The sequence below is a fragment of the Euprymna scolopes genome, chromosome 43 (assembly GCF_053919585.1).
Source record: "Euprymna scolopes isolate OS-2025 chromosome 43, ASM5391958v1, whole genome shotgun sequence".
Taxonomy (NCBI): Eukaryota; Metazoa; Mollusca; class Cephalopoda; order Sepiida; family Sepiolidae; genus Euprymna; species Euprymna scolopes.
This window is the reverse complement of record NC_136524.1, coordinates 63,961,104-63,978,258: the sequence shown is the minus strand read 5'-3', so window position 1 is coordinate 63,978,258 and position 17,155 is coordinate 63,961,104. Positions and strand designations below refer to the sequence as shown.

Below are 17,155 nucleotides of genomic sequence, written 5' to 3'. Positions count from 1 at the left end.
AGGTCTTGTAGCTGTTTCCACAGAGTTCCGGCCATGTTTGAATTCACGATGCCTGCGTTTTACAAGGTCATATGATGGGGCATTATCACCATAAGTTTCTTTCATTTCATCAAAAGTCTCCTGTGGTGTGCGTCCTTTCAAATACAAAAACTGGATCACTGCTCAACATTCAACAGGCTCCATTTCACACTTGATTCAGTTCAAACACCTGTAAAACAGAAACCACAATTAGTTCAGAGCTGTAATTTGCCACATAACCCGTAGAGATATAAATCATTGAACATACAAAATTTCAGCTTGATTAGATAACTGGAAGTGGATCAGGGGCATTACTTATTGCACGCCCCTCATATGCCAGTTGCAAATTTTGTCCAAAACTGAAAGCTTCAATTTTAATGTCTGAGAGTTCTTTAGTGGTAAGATTTTATATTAAATCTGGGCATCCCATGGTTCTCCATTTACTGTTTCAGAGTAATTTAGTGAGTTTAGTTTCCAGTTTGAATATATGAACTGATTTGTTTATATTTGTGATAGACCTTGTGTAGCATCATGTAACTCTGTTATAGGTCAATAGCTAATGATCCACTGAAGACAGATATTTTTAATGTAATCCAAGGAAAATATACTCTGAATATTTCAAATATTCAAATGTACTTTTGCAATGCCCCACATATTTTATATATTAACTGCCAAAAAAAAAAGCCACACAAATATTTTCCAGGATCAATAAACAAAAATCATATATACCAGACATTTTTTTCATAAAGACATCTTCTTTTACCCACTTATGCCAATTATACAATAATTTGCAACACTCTAAACAAATTAGGAATTTCAATAATACAAACCACATCAGAAACTATAAAACAAACATTAAAAACAAAACATTTCCAAAACAAACCCATATCCAATGCAGGCATATATACTTTTCTATGTCATAATTGCTATCATATATATATATATATATATATATACTAGCTGTATCCGGCCACGCATTGCTTTGGCTCCATTTGTTAAAATGGAACACATTCCTCAAGAAAAATTGCATTTTGTTTGTTTATTTGCTTTTATATTTTGCAATTTTTTTAATCAATAAGTTATTTTTTTCCCCAAAAAAAGATTAATTTTTTACCATAAATTGTTAGGTGAAAGTTTTTTTGTTTTTTTTTTCCTTCAGGAAAACTTGCACTTTTTTTTAAAGAAATTTGGCAGTAAACGTTTCTCTATGAAAACGGAATTTTTATTATAAAAAGAACAGATGAATGCTTTACATGAATACTGTAAATAGTTAGGTGAAAGTAGAGAAAAATTTTTTTTTTTTTTTTTTCTCAAGAGAATGTACAAATTTTTTTTAACATGTTCAGAAAATAAACAGAAAAATACTTCCATCATTAATTATGCAAAAAATAAATAAAATGTTGATTTAGTGTTTCAACATTATGCTTATAAATTATGATAAAACTTGCTGAGTATGCGCTGTTTTATGGTTGTTGTAAAAATGGAACGGAAACTTAAATTTCGCTTCGTTTTAATCTTTCTTGATTTTTTAATTGTGCTTCCCCCAAACGAATATAATCAAAACGGTAACATTCAACAATTGTACTTTATGTATATAAAACACAAAATATTTATTAAAAAAAAAAAAAGTTAATAACGAAAGGGAAATAATTCCATTTTTAAATGAAAAAGTCAGTTTGGTATATCTTTTTGTTATTTTTTACATAAGTCCTGCTTACCATTCACATTGGAAATGTCGACATTTATAGGTTGTCGGGTACATTTACAACGAATAAACACTCCAATCTACCCATGTTAAGAACGGCTTTCGGAATACACCCCTAACCTTGTCAGCATACCCGAAAAGCTATAAAAGTTGACGTGTTGAATGTGAACAATGAGTTGGACGTAATGTAAAAATGTACCGAATTTAAAAGGGAACGAAATTCAAATTTCCTTCCATTTTTAAACCACCATAAAGCAGAGCATTCTATGCAAATTTTACCTAACTTACTGTATTAATGCTTTTATTTATTTTTTTTATTTTTATTTTTATTTTTATTTTTTTTTTTTTTTTTTTTAAGCAAAAAAAAAAAAATTTAGGTTTGGCTATAAATTCCTAAACTCATTTCACCCTAAATAATTTTAGGTGACTGACATAGGAATCTAATTGAATCTTTAATTTCCTGAATAGTATGCGAGAAATTCATTTTCTTCGAGTTATATCGAATTCATTAATACTAACTTAAGGGGCTTTTTTCGTAATGTTCCTGTAAAAATTATTTTTTATTGTTATAAATTACGATGCTTTATTTATATAAAAAAGCAAAAATAAATTCTTGCGTTTTTTATTTACTACTGAAAACCATAACTTTAGTAAAGGTATTTTTTGTTTAAACAAAATAAAACATTTTCACTAAGAGTTAAGTAAAAATAATTAGTTAATTATATTCTGCGATCATTATTTGATAAATACTGAAATTTTCATTAAAATTGGTTAATTTCCTGATTTTTGGTGAATTTTTAAGTAAAGGGAGGAGTCAAAATGTTTATACACTTTGAGCGTCGGCTTTCATTTTGTCTGTATCTACCATTTTTCGATGAATATTTGATAGGAAAGTGGTTAATTTAAATTAAATTTCAATCACATGGTTACATTATCAATAATCATGTGATTAAACCCATTGAAAATTTACCGATATTGTAAATACATTCTGTGGTGAGACCAAAATATCCTTTTAGTGATATAACATGCAGTGTTGGCAACTTAGATTTAAAAAAAAAAAAAAAAACCCGCGAGATCAGGAGAAAAATCTCCAGAAAATCGCTAGATTTTTAACTTTTATCATCTGAAATTTTCAAAAATCGCTAATTCACCCCCCCCCCCAAAAAAAACCCTCCATATTTTAACTTTCTACCATAAAAAAAATTATAAATATAGTATATTCAATGTATAAAATGTTCCGTGTTTTCTCACTATATGTTTCTGGAATTATATTGAAGCAGTTAGCTCCCCAAAAGGCTTACATATTTTATCAGCTAGTTTTACCCGTTTTTTCAGAGAGGGTATATATATTTTTTTTTTTGCAAGAAACAAATCATAAACTTTTTATTATAAAAGTTAAATTGAAATATACTGCAAATTAAACATCACAATAATGGTGCAACATATTTTGAAATTAGAAAAATAAAAAACAAAAAAAACTTTGTTTTAGCATGTTAAAAGTATTTAGGTTGGTAGATAATTAAATTCTACTGCATTGGTATGTTTTTTTGCTGTTTCTTGCTTTTTACAATTTTCGACTAAATACTTCTAAATTAAGCGGGGTTGCTTAGATCGTATTTTAAACTAAACTTCAGAGGTTGGAATGCCCCCCTCCCACCTAAAATGTACTTGGAAAAATCTATTTTATAGCGAGATTTAAGAATGGTTAGCCAAAAAAAAAAGGTGAAAAACAAAACAAATAATCAATAAATAACTGTTACCAAAGGCAATAAATGCTACTTTTTTTTTCTTACATGAATGAGTTTATTTTATGTTTTAAAGTATTTTCAAGCACTTTTCTTTATTTTTTAATCTGAAATTGCGGGTGAGTGGTTGCCAAATATCTCCAGATTTTCTAGAATTCCCCGCTAGATTGCAAACGAAATCTCCAGATCTAGCAGGAAAACCGCTAAATTGGAAACACTGGTCACGTGACAGGAAGCAGTAATAAATAATTGTCCCTAAATAAAAAAAATGGCCTATCGGTACAAAGAAAACCACCTATTTATTATAGAAAAATTAAGTATAATATTATAATTAAAAAGAAATATATAAAAACACACATGGGTATAGTAAACATATACCAAAACGTGGAAGCCATCCGTCCAGTGGTTCTTTAAACTATTGCGAACGAACCAAGAGTTACATTTTTATATATATATAGATTGGTGAAACACAACGTAGGCTAGGAAAAAGGCTTAATGAACATGAAAGACATGTAAAAATCGGCATTTCCTCAAATGCATTATTCTCTCATTCATTGTAGCATGATGATTCTTTTTAAATTCAAACAAGTAAAAATACTTAAATTTATTTTTAATAAATCTTGACGAAGACTCATTGAATCAGCGCTTATCGCTAACTTAACAATCAAACGGTGTAGATTGCTACAACTTATCGCCTTTTAATAAGTAAACTCATACTAAAAGAACAGAATTTAAGTTAACACCGGGTCAATTGGCTGCAATTTTGATATATGTTTGGCTGATGAAATTTCAATATATGTCCTATGCAGTCCACACAGATGCCCTTACTATGTTTGGAGAAGTGTTGATATGGCAGAAAGTTCAGTTAATTGCATTTATTCTTCTACTTATTTTGGGTTTGCGGTAATTTCAAAGTTTAATCAAAGAGTAGTTAGAAACCTGTTTTTTTTTTTTTTTTTTTTTTTCTGTGCTTTTCTTTATTTAGACACACATTTACCAAAAAAAAACAAATTACTATTTCGTTATTCTTCTTACTAGAAATGACAATTTTGTTTTAGTATTTTTTATATGCATACCTGCTCGAATTACTATTTTGAGTTCTTCTAACCCTTGTTTCCTAATTTTTATTCTGCTAAAATTTTAATTCATTTAATTGTCGCTTGTTATGGATTTAGCTGAATACGATATTAACAATCACTTTATTGGTACTTATGAATTTGTTACCGGGCTGGCAGGTGTTTTGTAACTGTTCTGTACTTTCACCTAACAATTTTTAATAAACAAAAAGATATTGTAAAACTTGAATTTATATATAGGGATAATCATTTTATTATATATATTCTTGATGAGAGGGGATTGATCTAGCGAGATAAAGGACCATTTGAGTAAATGTACAATGATTTAAGTTGGATTATAAAAAAAAAATCAAATTAAACTTGCGGAGGATGTTCTGTTTTACGGTTCTCAAAAATGGAACAGAAATTTAAATTTCATTCCGTTTTAATCTTTATTTTTTTTTTATTGTGCTCCCCAAAAACGAAAGTAATCGAAAGAATAACATTCAATAACATTCAACAACATTCTTTATATATTAAAAAAAAAAAAAAAAAATGAACGATTTATTTATTTATAAAAAATAAAACTTATAAACAAAAACAAAATAATTGTATTTTAAAATGGAGAGTAAATTTCGTATAACCTTTTTGGTATTTTTTTCACATAAGTCCAACTCGCCGTTCACATTTGAAATGTCGACTTTTATAGGTTTTTGGCTATGCATACAACAAATAAACACCCCCCCCCCCAACCAATGTTAAGAACAGCTTTCTGAATAGACACCTTCAACCTTGTCAGCATACTCGAAAACCTATAAAAGTTGACATGTCGAATGTGAACGATGAGTTGAATGTAATGTAAAAATATACCGAACTTAAAATGGAACAAAATTTAAATTTCCATTCCACTTTTACAACAATCGCAAAACAGAGCATTCTCTGCAAGGTTTACCAAAAATCATTTTATTTTCAGTTATTCTGTACTTTCACTTAACAATTTAATAAACAAAAAGATACTGTAAAACTTGAATTTAACATGAAAATACTATTAAAAAAATAGTATGCTAATGTAAGTGCATAAGCAGCACTTCATTTGACATATTTATATTCCAAAGTTCCATTTGAGTAATTTTTTCAGTTGTGTTTGTGCTGTATTTCTCGTCAGTATTGCTTTATTTTATTTACTACCGTCTTCGAAACAGTAAATATAATAGTTTTTGGGCCAAGCTGAAAGTGTTGTATCTGTTCTGATGCTGCACATTCATGCTAACATAACAAATACATATGTACAAAGAAAACACACACATATACACATACTCAAAGTAAACACATGCACGCAAGAAAAAACAAAAAAAGCAAATGCACAAGTATGTGTATAAACACCAACACACGCATGTCCAAGTTCACATGTTTTAATAGTTTTATGGCACACGCACGCACACACACGTACATAGACTCACTCAAGCAAGCAAAAAAACATGCACGCACACATGTATGTACATGTGCACATCTATGTATAGAAGCACAAACATGTTAGCGCATGTTTTTGCAGCCTATTAGTTTAATAACACACACACACATATAAACAAGCACGCAAGTAAAAGAAAACAAGCATACGCATGGAGAAGTTTATGCGCCCTATTAGTTTAATGGCAAACACAGCAACATATTTAATGTGTAAGTACATGTGTAATGCGTGTACATTTTTTTAATGTGTAAGTACATGTGTAATGTGTGTTTAATGTGATAATATGCCAGGTTTCCCTTTGGTATGTATATAATCAGAAGAATCCATATTGAAATGCAAGTGAGCATTCTCTTTTGAGGCTGATACCATTAATCTAGAATGTAGAAATGAGGAGCAGTTAATGGTTGTAACATTTTTTGTGGTAGTAAGCTAGAGTGATTAGGGTAATAGTGTTAAAGTGTAATTATCTCATTGAGGGAGGTTGTATTACGACTTTAGTAGGATGTGAAGTTACTGAGGAGGTGGGATTTGTAGTGTCTACAGGTAATTGACGTTTCACTTCTCACGTTTAATAACTTATTTCTATCTTTGAAATTAATAATTAAGAATTTTTTGTATGCACAAAGGAAACGGGGAAATTAAGGATTTACAGGTACTTGATATATATATATATATTTTTTTTTAAAGGATTTCCCAGTAAATAGGTGTAAGATTATTTTGAATCAAGTTTAGGTAGTGGGTAGTAAGGTTTTGTTGGAGTTAGTTGTTAAAGGAACATATACAACCTCTAAATCTTTTAAATGAAATTCCAGCAAGTCCAATGTATTTTTGGTCATTAAGGTTCTCTTTAGGGGCAATTGTAGCTTTGTACACTACTTCTGTCTGTAGGCATTGTTGTTTAGGTGAACAACTTGATTTATTTATTCAGTTACTTTTTTTGTGTTATTATTGTTTTGTCTTTCCCAGTTACCCTCCAAACAAGTTACATTGTCACTTTGATGTAGGGGGCTACTATGGGGAACACAAGTTGCAAGGATACTATGTAGGGAGTTGAGCAGCAAGGTGTCTGTTCACATTACACTTAAACTTCTGCATGTCAGTACAGTTGGGAAAACAGGAATCCAGAAGGGAGTTCCAGAGTCTAGCAGTTCAGGTGAAGAAACTATTAGAGTAGAAGGCCTTACATCTAGGGATCTCTATTGAGTGGGATTTTATCAGGGGTATTTTCATCGAGGAGGTTACAAGGGCTTGTAGTTCGTCAGAGCATCCACCATTAAAATACTTATAGAACATCCAGAGGGATGCAAAATTTCATTAATGGGACAAAGGTTGAAGCTTAGATCACAGTTCAAATTGGCGACTCTTTTGAATCTTGTCCAAGAGAGAGACTAGTAGCAGATGCACCAGCCCAAATGTGGCAACAATACTCCATGCATGTGTGAATGGTGGTTGTGTAGAGGTACAGGGTACTTTTAGGCATAAGGTACTTTCTAGCATGGTAGAGAGCCCACCTTCCTTGCAGCGACCCTGGCAATGCTCTCAATGTATCTGTTCCGACTCCTGTTCCTTGTGAACATTAAACTGAGGAGTTTTAAAGAGGTACTTTTGGGTTTGTGTTTCATCTCCATTGTTAGGGTTTGGTTCAGATTAGTTGATGGTTGTGTTAGTGCATCCATTTTCTTTTAGGGCTGTCTAATAAAAGGGTTTGTGCTCATTAAAGATTTTCAGTTTCGATGAATTTGTGCTAATTCTTTTTTCAATGGATTTGGAGATGTAGTTAATGTTTTGGGTGGTTAAATTGTGGTTGTATATATAAGGGAATAGTGCTATCTTTATAAGGCTCATATGCATCATTTGTGAAGTTGAAAGTGACATTTAGGAAGGTAACAATTTTTATATTAGATTTGATATCAATTTTTAGCTTAATTCTATTCATTTCCTTGATTAATGCCTTAATTCTCCCGCATTTGGGACTGTAGTTCTCAACAATTAGTAAACCATCATCTCTATACAGTCCTATATTTTTGCTATCTATTATTTTTGTTGGGTTGTAAAGAATAAAAAGACTAACTAGATCAGTTGCCTCTGCTGAATCTAAAGAGCCCATTGAGAAGTAAAAGAGGTCTTTTTTGGTCCATTGTTGGTTTTGACTAATAAGGACAGTTTTTCTACTCTTTTAATGTCAATTTCATTTGACTATCTGACAGGAGGGATGCCAATTATAAAGCTTCATCCGAAAGTTCTTTTATTTGGGATGTTAGTAAATCATTTTATAATGTCATTAATGTTGATCCATTGGTTTAGGTTGTAGGTATTTTTAATTTGTAAGTTTCTTCTCTCTAGGATTTTTTAGATTCTACCTATTTCAGGTTTTGTAAGGTTTATAAGTCTGGTTTGTGGTTTAGTGTTGAATCTAGGTTTATGGTCCTTAAGCAGAATGTATGCTTATTTTTCATACAGTTTTCCTACTCTTTTGCTAATATTAAGATTATCAATAATGCATTTACTATCTAGATTAATGTTGTTAACTAGATCAGTGTTTTATTTTTTATTTATTTATTTATTTATTTTTTTTTTTGATAGGTGCTGATAATATTGTCTTTAATAAATTGGTATTTTTGTTTTTGGAATTTTGTAGAAATCTTGTTTTGTCTGTTTTTATGTACACAAGTTTAGATTTGATGTTTTTTTACTATAGTATCAGTGTTTTTGAAAGGAATTTTTTCTATGAAAGGATATGTTTTTGTAAGCTCCATTATGTCCATTTCAAAGATGGTTAGTAGATCCACATGTGGGGCTGTCTTGATTCTTGAATCCAAGATAATCGTTTGTATCCTTTCCCTTAAGGAAGAAGTAAGCTTTCCAATGCGTCTTTCTGATCCATTCCTCCAATTTTTGGAGTAAGATTCAGTAGGTAATTCTGATTGTTTATCGTAGGTATGTATTTAAGAGGAAATTGGAAGTTTACTTTTCCATATTTGAAGTAGGAATCCAAGTTTTTCAGGAGAGTGCTCAACAGAGGAGGAGCAAATATAAACAGAGGTAGAAGTAGTAAAAACCGGATAAAAAGTGCTCAGTACATTCGTAGAGATGCATGTTTTTTATTTTTTAAGACCTCAGATATTAACGGTTCATTACAATTGTTTCAGCAAGCAATCCCATATATATATATGTGTGTATATTTTATACTTGTGCAGAATAGATCACAACATATTCTGGGCATATTATATAAACTTCTAGAAGATGCAAAACAAAAGTTTTGTTTTTTTTAATCATTTAGTGGTTCCATATTGTATTAAATTCTATACTAGGTTTACTGAAGGAAGTTGAAGATTACATCTAAAATATGAAAATAATATGTAAGATTAGAACATTTGTTTTTTTTGTTTAAATGCTTTTGTAGTTTGTTTTATTCATTCATTTTTTTTAATAAGAATTTTCTTAAATTTAATTTGAAAAATTTTTTAAAAATGTTTTGTAATTCTTAAAAATTTTAATTTAAATCTTTTATTTTTCTAGAATGATCCACCCGTTTCTTTCTTTTGGCAAAGAAGAAAGCAGTGATGAATCAACAATTATTTCCTCCCAAACCTCAACTCTTACTCGCAATCAAGGTAACATTTTAATAAGTATTGATATTGTTTAGTCTAGAATCTGGCACACTCACGATGCAATGTTTTTTCTGGTCAATTTTAATAAATCTAGAGCCAGGCTTCTCTCCTTTTACCACGAGCACACAGATCCACAGATCATCACTTTGTCACTATTGAATTGAATGACTTTTGCTTTGAAGATATCCTGTTTTCATAAACTTAAGAACTAAGCTTGACACCATACCTCAGAAGACTTTAATTTCGAACATTTTAGATGACTGGTGAGGAGTGACTGGCCTTACCAGTTGAGACATCTATGTTATGGCATACTTTCTTATGGAGACGAGTAGAGTGAGACCAGTAATTTTCTCCATCTGATGCACTGTAGCTAGGATTGATTCATTGTGGTGTTTTGTCGTCAAGTTTCTTTTCAAAAACTGCATGCATGTGGAATTTCTATTGAGGTCTATGTCTTCATCTTAGCTTTGACAATTTCAGTCAGATATGTTGCATACTGTCACTCTTGCTTACAATGAAATTTGTGCATTTTGTAAAATTGACAGCTGCTTGAAGACCCTCCATATAGCAGCTATATATTGTCTCAAGTTGCATCCATTTGCCCATTTGGAATTGTGTTGCATTGGCAATTACATCGAGAGCATTGCCAGGGCCGCTGCGAGGAAGGTGGGCTCTCTCTACTGTGCTAGAAAACTTCTAACACCCGAAAGTATCCTGTACCTCTACAAGGCCACTATTCGCCCATGTATGGAGTATTGCTGTCATATTTGGGCTGGTGCATCGGCTACTAGTCTCTCGCTCCTTGACAGGGTTCAAAAGAGTCGCAAATCTGATGGGCCCTAAATTGGCATCTAAGCTTCAGCCTCTGTCCCATCGTTGAAACGTTGCATCCCTCTGCCTGTTCTACAAGTATTATAATGGTGAATGCTCTGATGAACTGCAAGCACTTGTGCCCCCACGACGTAAACACCCTCGTGAGACCCGACAAGCTGCAAAATCCCATCCCCACACTGTAGAAATCCCTAGATGTAAAAGATCTTTCTACTCCAGTAGTTTCTTCCCAAGAACTGCTAGACTTTGGAATTCCATTCCAGGTCACTGCTTCCCCAACTGTACTGACTTGCATAAGTTCAAGTGCAACGTGAACCAACATCTCGCTGCCCAAATCCCTACATGGTACTCCAGTAGATGTTCCCCTGATAGTAGCCCCCTACACCAAAGTGGCAATGTGCCTTGTTTATGGTGAAAATGTAATAAAAAAAAAAAATTTTTTTTAAAAAGTGAATTTATTGACTTTTTCAACATCCGCAATAACTTCTCTTTTTCATGGGAATCAGGTTTTGAAAGTGCTGCACCTTGAAAAATGACCATGTTATAGTCAACTGGGGAGCAGCCCTGTGGTATTGTTTTATAAAGCAACTTTGCTCATAGAAATTCCACTTAGTTTTAGGTTCACAGGAGAAAGGAAAATTATTTACAATAGTTGTAGCTAAACAAGTTTTTGCTGTGAATATTTTACAGGAAGAACTATAGATTGGAGCTCTGTCGAATACTTACCATGAAAATAATGATAGAGTAAAGAAAGACTAACAAACTCTTCTCTGAAAGAAAAAGTTGTATAAAAAAAGATGACATCCCTCACTTTCAGATGCAAAGCAGTCTTGTATGTTCCACAGATGTGTAGTTTGAGGAAAGAAATTTTGTTCCTGGAAATTCTGTTTAGTTTAAGCAAACAGAGAAAAGAAAACTATTTACAGTGGTTGTACCTTGATGAGTTTGTCGCAAATGTTTACAGGGGGAACTTTAGATTGGAGCTCAGTCAAGCACCTGTCATAAAATAACTATTTTTACTTAAAGCTCTGAATTTTTTAGATGAGGATTGATTATTCATATTTGGATTCTTCAGACTACTATTCTCATCTTGAATATTATTTTCACGTTTTGGTCACCTGACCTTCTTCAGGTGTATCGAGTCAAACTTGAATCTGCATGGAATTTCAAACTGAATCCTTTATATAATCCACAGGGATGGCATGCTCTCATTCCACCATCCATGCCTGAGAAGTCCAAAATAATATGCAATTATATTTTTAGGTCGTTCACACTGAGGATTGAACTTTCAACCCTCTGAATTTTTACCAATTACTCTATCCACTACGCCACACAGATTTTTGCAAGTTTAACAAGATACGCCTGAAGGTTGTAAGTTACATTAACCCCCAAAAATATTGTGCAAATCACACTCAAAATCAGAACAGTAGTCCAAAGAATCCAAATAACACAAATAACCGGTTTTTACTTTTTTTTTTTTTTTTTTTTTTCTTAATGCAGGTCCAGAAGATATGCAGAGTCATGAAGGCGATCCTCGGGAGAAAGAAGAAGAGGAGGAGGAAGAGGAAGATGAGGAGGAAGAAGAGGAATCTATGAAAGAAAAGGTAACCATTTTTTTTATCTTTTTCTTTGTGCCTCCATGAAGCATGTGACAATAAGGCATTTCTCACTTAAAACAATCCTTTGCATTATCAACTTTTATTTATGTATTCACTAGCAGGGGTACCCGGCGTTGCCCGGGTGTTTGTAGGTGTGTGTGTGTGGTGTTAAATAAAAAAAAAAATCGGGGAGGGGGAATAGGATATACCCGAAGCCCTCCAGCCAGAATGAGTTAGTGAAACAAAAACGGTCCTCTCGTGACGACGACCGGTTCTATGCATGCGTCAGATGACGTCATAACCTGATTTACTTTAAATAGTTGAAAAACTGACTATATTTCATGTACGTCACGTTAGCTCAGTTGATTAGCGCGTTGGGTCATTATCTAAAGGTTTTTGGTTTGAATCGTGGTGTGAGATGTCTTTTTTTTTTTTTTTTTTTTTTTTTTTCACTTCGCTTATTCACCCCCGACCACACACCCAAAACCACCCGTGTACCCACCGATTTTTTAAATTTTAATATCGAAACAGGCTTATTTAAGCCATTTTTCACGTGTTCGTTTTTGTTTTGATCGTTCGTTTGCTTTACGTTAGTTTTTTTTTTTTGTTTTTTTTTGTTTTTTTTTTGTTTTTTTTTTTGGGATGTTTTGATTACCCCCACCCCTGCTTAAGTTTTAACATTGTTTTCTTTTTTACTTCGCTTATAACGAACAAACCTGGTCGTTGATGTCATCGTCCTAACGCTCGACGACTTCCGTGCGCGCACCTGTCAATTTGGTCCTTACTTAAATATTCAAACATCTTTCAGTAACTCATTCTGGCTGGCCGATTTTATTTTCAAACTTCGTCTCAGGGCGTCGGGTTCGATCCTACCAACTCCCCCCCCCCCCCCCCGGTTTCTTTTTTATTTAACACCACACACACCTCCAAACACCCGGGCAATGCCGGGTACCCCCGCTAGTCCTATATAAGGCAGATGTATTCTCTAGCTTTTCACTCTACATGTGCTGTCTGATTTCTTCCTGAAATATTGTTAGGATCATTACATGGCTGAAGAAGCTTTAGGCATTGAGCCGGTGCTTCACATCAATAAAGGAAATGTTAATCACTGGTATCCCTTGTGATCTCTGGCAACTTGTACAGTGATAATGCTATTAAGTTGGTCTAGTTGGAACACTCCAGGTAACCAGTAATCAAGCGACACATGTTACATTTATTTGCATCAGTTGGTCCCCAGCAGTTATAAATAGCAGGTCCAGTTTGTTGTGGTGATGATTGTGGCATTCACCTTGGATCAGTTGAACTGGCTTTAACTGCAAGCCATCCATGGTTCCAGCAGCAACTCCATAAAGGCAGGAGGCCCAAAATCAGTTCACTGTCCTAAGTCAGGTTTTGAGTTGACCATCACCACATTTCTTCCAACTTGTTGGTGGAGCTGGATCGATGACTTCACAGATGAAGTCACCTGAGTGTTATCAAAGGGCGTGGCCGAACCAGTAATGAACCAAAGGAGAGATTTTTGGAGGGAGTAGATCCTACAGAGTGTGAATTATACTGTTGGGGACAAACTGTTGCCAGTGTACGGTGAAAGCAGTGATGGTCGAATACCTCCAGTTTGTATAAGTTACTTACCTGCATAGGACAAGGCTCGCAGCCATAAAGGAGAATGGTGCAAATGAGGGCCTGTAGATTCTGACTTTGGTGTTCAGTTTTATTTCTTTTTGAGACCAGAGCCATAATCAAAGTTGAGGAGGTATGAGGATTGCTGATGCGGTTGAGGATGCCTTTTTGGCCTGTTGCGGTCATAATAGAATTAAGATATTTGAATAGATTGATCTCTTCAAGGGTTTCCATGTTGAGAATAACTGGTTGTTTTTCATTTGGAAAAAGGCCTGCTATCAGTAACTTTGTCTTATTTCGTTTATCTTCATACTGATCTTTTAGGTGTACAATTACATCTTGTCAATGACTGATTGAATGTCAGCAATGCTTTCACCTAATATGGCGATATCATCAGCAGAGCCGAAATCCAATATTTATAGACCACAACTTACTGTTACACCATGAAAGTTGGCCAGGGCATTCATGTGATCCAGTCGATGGTGTATTTTAAGAGCAAAGACAAGAGAACACATCCTTGTTAGATGCCAGAGTGAATGTTAAAGCAGCATGACTTCTGACCAAACACCTGGACTTTAGTGTGGATAGAGAGATAGTAGACTTTAATTAGGTCAAGCAGATGATGAATTGCTCTTCAACAGAAGGAAACATTATCAGAAGGTTCCTCTAACCACTTTGGGTCTTCAGAGGATATAATCCTACCAAGAAAGTTTCCTTGTGATGGTACCAAACCATAATTCCAAAACTCTTCTTCCCATAATAAAGTATATTCTGCACAGGATCACAGTTGTATCTGACTGCTGGAAAGTCTAGCCTTTCCCTAACGATGTTAAAAAAAATATTTTTTTACAAAAAGATCCTTTTTCATACCCCCCCCCCCCCAAAAAAAAAAAAATTAATTGAATCGGTAACATTTCTTACAAAAATGAAAGTACTAAAAAAATGAAATATTTATGAAACTTAGGTTGATTGATTTTTATTTATTGTATTTACATATTATTTTATTGAAATTACTGTATGATGAATATTTATTTTTTTTTTTTGTTAAGCAATCAGCACTCAAAATATTCCAGTGGTTTACATAAGCTGCCAGAATATGCAGAGACATCACTGAAAAAGTGGGTCATTCACTGCATAAATATCAACTTCAGTTAACTTTGCTCATATTTGAATTAATTTTGTTTTTGTTTTTTTCTTTTTACTAGGATCTGTCCGTGGGTTGGTTAATGTTTGAAAACTATCAATCGGCTGGGGTTGCTGCTACTGTTGATGAAATTAAAATGTGTGACCGTGGAACAAATACAGATGCTGAATTTGAGATATGCAAAGTGAAGAAACGGACGACGGAACACGTTCGTAAAAGCACAATCAGACGTTCTCAGACATTCTCTCCTGCAGACCGGCAAGGCAGTGCTTATGTTTGTAAGGTATGTTTTAAAAAGTTATATATATATATATATATATATATAAAGCGAAAATGTTTGTGTGTGGTGTGTGTGCGTTTTCGTGTATGTCAGAAAGGCTTTTTTCCGAGAAGCCATTGGTCGGCTCACAAGTTCTTAAAACTTTTTATATCACGTCTAGATCATAATATCTACGAGTTAACAGGGGGTCGCCTGTCTATTTAATTTGCCCGACTTTCAAAAGTTAAATATTCAACATTTTTCGATCGCCACATGTGGATTCGACTTTTTCGTATAAAGTGAACAGACCCGCAGTAAATAAAATACTGCCCCACACTGAAAGTACCTGCCAATTCTTAATCTTACTTAAATAAATTCAAACCTGTTTCCGTTAAACGTCACATGTTTTTTTTTTGTTTTTTGTTTTTTTTCACACTTTATTAGTTTCCAACTGCGCATTAAGGCTTAGAGTTCAATCCTTCCTACATACCTACCAAAACTTTTTTTTTAAAAACACACCCGGGCAACAATTTTTGTTTTGATTTACCCAAAAACACACACTTCCAAACACCCGGGCAACGCCGGATAACCCCCCCCCCCCTCCAAGGCAGGAAAGAGTGTTCTTAGGAGTTCCACCCCAGATGCAGCATTCCATCTTCAGTAAACTGCAAACACCCACAGACACCTTAAGTTTTGTATTATTTTGATTATTTAAACATCTTCAGACTATTGTCTTCATCCTGAGTATTATTCCTATAATTTTTCTCTCAATGTAATCTTGACCTGTGTCTAAGTGTATCTTTTTAAACTCATGGATTCTTTTTATTCACCATTAAAAAATATATATATATATATATATATATGTCTATATTCCAAATTTCATGATGTTAATCTTAAAATTTATTTCTTTAATTACATTGACATTGAAAAAAATGGTGTAATAAAATAAAAAATAATTGCAACTTCTCTTTGTAATCATGCCCAAATTTTTTCTTTTAATGGATTAATAGCTACTATTTCTTCTGATGAGTTAGCAGAATAGATTCATTGATTGATATAATAATTAAATGAATGATTTTGTGCTATGAAACAGATGGTGTCAAGAATTGTAATGTCAACCTACTTACAGGAATAAATTGTCAGATGGTCAACATCTTGACATTTAGAATATAGACTTTTGTCGTGTGTTTGTTATATGCTCTGTTATTACTAGGACAATAGCATATTCTTTTCATTGTTTTGACTCTTGAGTGTATCTGTTGATAGCTTATATGCTTTTTTTTATTAAGTGATGTGGTTCTCGGTTAATTGACTGTCAGATATATACTCGTGAGTCAAAACAATGAAAAGAATATTCTGTTGTCATAGCCCTAGTAATTACATTGATCTTCATAAATTAAGAATTAATATAAAAAAGGTGAAATATAATTGAAAAAATTATATATCCACGCACACACACACACATATATATATATTAGTGGCCTGGTAAGGTCACAGAGGGAGACAACCGAAGCAGTAAAACTGACAAATGTAGGGTAGACAACCAAAGCAGCGAAACTAAAACTGCTTGCCAGGACACCATATATATAAAAATGTAGGCAAATTTGGGCATATTTTATTGGTTTGAAAATATAGGCTTTTTTTAATCAAGTCATAAAATTTTCACCATAAAATAGTATTATAATCTTCAAAAAGCTTGCAAGTTTTCATGTTTCCTCCCATAGAACCAAAGATATGAGCATTTCAGTATTTAATTTGGTGACGAGTATAGACATTCATATATCTTTTTGGGGCAATTTTATAAGTGCAGAAACTCAGCAACTATTGATCAGAATCTAACAAAGGCTCATTGGAAAGCTAATGACCTGAATTGTGTAGTGGGCCATGTGATATTTGCCTTGAGGATCACACTTTGTTTCAAAAAGTGAGGGATCACTTTTCTATATTAATTTAACATAAAATGAGCACCCACTTTATGGGCACATTTTTGGATAGGTTATTTTTTGGCAGTGGTGTTTATTGTGGCCTGGTAGATCAACACAAAATCTGACATAAAAACTTGTTTCTGTAGGTTTTTGGGTGTGGTGATAATGAATAAGGC

The 17,155-nt window shown here is 33.2% G+C and overlaps 1 protein-coding gene across 4 annotated transcripts in view; it reads left to right on the top strand.

Moving 5' to 3' along the window:
- LOC145268374 (protein WWC2-like) overlaps positions 1–17,155 on the top strand; it is a 162,783-nt gene that overhangs the window by 110,515 nt on the left and 35,113 nt on the right. For all 4 annotated transcript variants that reach the window (XM_080123929.1, XM_080123928.1, XM_080123926.1 and 1 more), the window contains 3 exons: positions 9,511–9,605; positions 11,934–12,037; positions 14,857–15,078. In XM_080123929.1, the coding sequence (XP_079980055.1) occupies positions 9,511–9,605; positions 11,934–12,037; positions 14,857–15,078 (421 nt within the window). The remainder of the gene's footprint in view (positions 1–9,510; positions 9,606–11,933; positions 12,038–14,856; positions 15,079–17,155) is intronic.